The sequence below is a fragment of the Oxyura jamaicensis genome, unplaced genomic scaffold (assembly GCF_011077185.1).
Source record: "Oxyura jamaicensis isolate SHBP4307 breed ruddy duck unplaced genomic scaffold, BPBGC_Ojam_1.0 oxyUn_random_OJ72646, whole genome shotgun sequence".
Taxonomy (NCBI): domain Eukaryota; kingdom Metazoa; phylum Chordata; class Aves; order Anseriformes; family Anatidae; genus Oxyura; species Oxyura jamaicensis.
Genome location: NW_023311162.1, coordinates 1 through 4,095, shown reverse-complemented (window position 1 = coordinate 4,095; position 4,095 = coordinate 1). Strand labels below are relative to the sequence as shown.

Genomic DNA, 4,095 nt, shown 5'->3' with positions numbered 1-4,095 from the left:
CCCCCCCCCCCCCCCCCCCCCCCCCCCCCCCCCCCCCCCCTCGGTTTTTTCCTTTGGGTTAAATGAATTCAGCGCTCCCCAGCTCAGACACCGCAGCCACAACCGAAGCCGGGTCAGGCGGCGAGGCCGGGCTGCTCCCGGGACCCCACGGCAGGGCCCCCGAGCTGCTGGCTGGGCTGGGCGCTCTCACGCCCCGCAGAGCCGATAGGATTTATTCTATTTTTACAGAGAGAATTTTGCTGCTCACAGTGCAATGGAAGCGCGTTTCTGCCTTGTTTCATTTCTTTTAGACACTCACCGACACTAACGCTGGCACCGCGCCGGCTCTTACTGACCCGCCAGCTGCGGGACGAGCCGGCCAGCCCCCACTGGTGCTACTGGGCTGCTCGGGAGCGGTGGCACCGGCACGCAGCCCCGGCCCGGCCCAGCTCCTATTTAAGTCCTGACCCTGCTCCTAACTCGCCCCCATCCCTCTCACACCGTACGCAGGTGGCATTTTTTTTTTCCGTTGCCAGTGTGAATCCAAAGCTTGTCAGGTCCTCCGCATTTTTTGTTGTTTTTTTTTTTGGCCTTTTCCGTTCTTTCCATGGTGATAATGCTGTATTTAAAGAGAATATTTAAGTGTAAAAATAAAGAAATGCTCAAACTTGCTCTGGGTTCCAAGCCGGCTGTGAGCGCGTCCTGCTGGGGCGAGGGCAAACCCAGAGGGGGGGCCGTGGGGAGAGGGGAGCAGGGGCAGAGCCAGAGGCAGGCGAGCCTTTCGCTTGCTTTCGTCTTTAATAAACCCTTTAAAGCAGCTCCAAATTCACTCCAGTCTCCCATGCCCAGGCCGCGCTAGGACAGAGGTGGCGAGAGGCTGGGTTTAGTCCCTGGGGGGCGCGGGGGGAGCGTGCGGCCGGCCCCTTGCCCCCAGCTCCTTCCCCCAGGAGCAGGAAGCGCGGGGCCAGGCAGGGCGCTGCTGGCGTCGGGCGCTGCTGGAGGCCACGTCCTCGCCGTCCGCACAGCTCGGTCCTTCCCCGCGCCGTCCCTGGCTGCAGCGGCTCGGAGCAGGGCAGGGGCTGACCCCCAGCCCTGGGAACAAAACACAGGGACCCCCCCCGGCAGGTCCGGGGGGGGTCCGGGGGTAGCCAGGGGCTGGCCCTCGCCCCCCTTCGGGAGCTGTTTGCATTAAGACTGTTCAGTAACCGACCCCGGGCTCCCCTCCGCACGAGGGAGCGGAGCAGCACACCCCAAGCTGAGCACAACCCCCTACCAGGAGGCGCTACGGGAAGCTCCCGGAGGCAGGAGGGGGACGCCTGTTCCCCCCCCCCCATCCGTAAAGTGACGCAGTTCAGGAGGGGAAACGGCAGCGGCGCCGCCGCCGGAGCCGTGAGGGGCAGCGGGGACAGTGCGGAGGGACGGGGACCCCCCGTTCACCTGCGTGGCAGCACCTCGGGGGGCACCTCGGAGGGCGCGCGGGGCTCCGCTGCTCGGCTCCAGGCTCTGCCCAGCGCCACGGAAACTGCCCCAGGTGCCAGGGCCGGGGGGGGGAGCGCAAGCCCCCCGCGATGCCGCAGGCGAGGGGTCGCAGCCGGGGCCCTCTGCGCTCAGCCCTTGGCCCCCAGGTAGTTGAGGGACAGCAGGACCATGCTGTTGGCCAGCAGGGACACCTCGGACACTGCAACACGAGAGCGCGGCGTGAGCGGCGGGGAGCCAGGGCTGCAAACCAAACCCCTCCCGGGGCGCTCATCCCCTCCCGGGGGGCTGCGGGGCTCCCCGGGGGCGTTTTGCTGTTCCCTGTCCTTTATTTCCCTCCCGTTCCCGTTCTGCTTTCCCCACGCCTGCTGCGGGGCTCGGGTCTGCCACCGCGAGGGCCCCCAGCCCCCACCCGTGTCCTCCTCTCCAGGGGGACGCAGCCCGGAGGTGGACGCGGCCCCCAGGTGCTGCACCCTGAGCCTTTTCCCAGCCAAACTCCAGTGAAATCTCCCCAAAACACGTCTCCCTCCCCCCCCACCTCAGCAGGCAGGAGCTGCCGCCGCCCCCCCCTCACCTTGCAGCTTGCAGGAGAGCCGCAGCCACTGCTCCAGCCACGCTCTGCACTCAGCCAGGCCGAGGTGCGTCGAGTTCAAGCCCCGGAGGTAGCAAGCCTGCGGAGCCCCGGGGGGGGGGAGAAAAACAGGTGGGGGGGGGGGGGGAGAGGCAGGAACGGGCCCGGGGTCACACAGGGGACGGCCCCGGGCCCCCTCCTCGTGCCGGAGCCTCCCTCACCGCTCTCAGCTCCTCCTCGGTCAGCTGCCCCAAGCCCAGGCGCAGCAGGGCCCGGTCCAGGTGCCGGATCTCCAGGACGTGGCCGCGCAGGCGGTGCCTCAGGAGGAAGGCCGGCAGGCGGGGGGTGAGGAACAGGACGTGGCTCAGGGCCCTCTGCAGCACAGAACGGGCACAGACCCCGCTGACCCCCCCGAGCACGGCTCGGGCACAACCCGAGGAGCGCTACGCAAACGTTCCGAGCACGTTTCCAAAACGGCTGCAAAACGAGGTGGAAGCCTGAGAGGAACGGGGCGAGCAGCGCGGGCACGGAAAGGCAAGGACCAGAGGCTCCCAGAGCGTAAGGAGAAATTAAAAAGAAAGGGGAAAAGGAGCAATTAAAGGCTTGAAGGAAAAAAAATGCGCAGAGATGGTTTGGGGAGCGTCGAGCAGGATGTGAACCTGCAGTGCTGAGCCAGCGAGGAAGCGGGAGGTGAGCGGCTGTCAGGGAACCGAGGTTCGGGCGCGTTTACTAAAATCTGCTCCTCAGCGGCAGGACGCCCGCTGCTGTCCTAAAGGGAGCAGCTTCCCAGAAGGTCCCGGCTGGGGAAAAGCCGTGAGATTTTTCTCACGCCGCGCCCCGAAAGTGCGCAGCCGCGGGGAGGAGGAGGGCGGCGCTCACCACGTGGGAGACACGCAGCTTGCTCAGGGCCAGGGGGGGCCCCGAAAAGAGGCTTCTGACGGCAAACAGCTCGGCCACCTGCGGCTGGGACCCGTGCTGCACCTGCAAGAGCGCCGGCGCTCGTCACCGACACCTCCCCGGGGGCGCTGGGCACCGCCGAGCCCCCGGGGAGCCGCCACCCCCCGCCCACCTTGGCGCAGAGCTCCTGCAGCTGGGTTTGGAGCGGGGCCTCGGGCAGGGAGCGCGCCGCCAGGGCCAGGCTCTGCAGCACCTCGGCGTACGCCGCGCTGCGGATGGCGTGGTAGGCGTCCAGGAACTCCACCTGCTGGCTGGGCATCCAGAAGTGGCGGATGAGGAGCTGGCGCGGGAAGAAATACCTGGGGGAGAAGAGGTGGGGGCTCGGGGGGGGCAGCCTCACGCCGGCACAGCCTCGCTCGCTGCACGCAGGCGGAAGCGGCGCCCTGCGGCGGGGCAGCTCCTCTCCCCCTGGGATCTGCTCCTCCAAAGGCCGCGGCGAGCTCCTGCCCTTCGGGGGGGATCCACGTTCCCGCGGGGTGGCCGCGTGCCCAGCCGGACGTTCCCAGCCGCGCCGACGGAGCTCGGCACCACGCGGAGAGCCGGGGGAGCCACCGGGGCACGGCGGCCAGGAGAAAGGCAGGGAAAGCCCGAGCCAGGAGAGCTGGCGGGGAGAGGAGCGCTCCCAGGGGACAGCTGGGGGTGGCGGCGACGTGCCAGGGACGTTTGTGGCCCAAAGCACGGACCTGGCCGGGTCCCGGGCACGCAGCGGGCAGGGTTGCGAAAGCCAAATGCCGGCCGGGTTCCCCGAGCCACAGGTGCTTCAGAGCGAGGGCCGTCCTGCCTATATTTGGCACCCCAAAAGCAATTCCACGAAACCCAAGACGCCAGCGCCAGCCAGGAGAGGAGCCCGCAGCCCCCCCGAGGCGGGCGCCGGTCGGGGGCTGGGGGTACTCACATCAGGACGAGGACCAGGAAGTTGGCGAAGGGCGGGATGGCGAGCACGCCGATGGGGATGGCCTTGATCACGTCCCTGCGGAACTGCGGCGGGAAGCGAAGCGGGAGTTCAGCTTCAGCAGAACATCGGGGGGGCAAAACCCCGCACGGCTCCCCCAGAAGCAGCGCCCCGGCCCCGAGCACGGCTCCCGGGCAGGAGCCGCTGGCGTCCCCCCCCC

General features: G+C 68.3%; 1 protein-coding gene across 1 annotated transcript; it reads right to left on the bottom strand.

Annotated features, from left to right (window-relative positions):
• Positions 1-1,507: 1,507 nt before the first annotated feature.
• On the bottom strand, positions 1,508-3,990 carry LETMD1 (LETM1 domain containing 1; the record flags this gene model as incomplete). The annotated part of the gene is made up of 6 exons (XM_035314440.1): positions 1,508-1,657; positions 2,030-2,126; positions 2,248-2,400; positions 2,906-3,007; positions 3,096-3,282; positions 3,879-3,990. Coding segments are annotated over 6 exons (722 nt in total), but the record flags the coding sequence as incomplete, so codon positions are not given.
• Between the last annotated feature and the right edge of the window lie 105 nt (positions 3,991-4,095).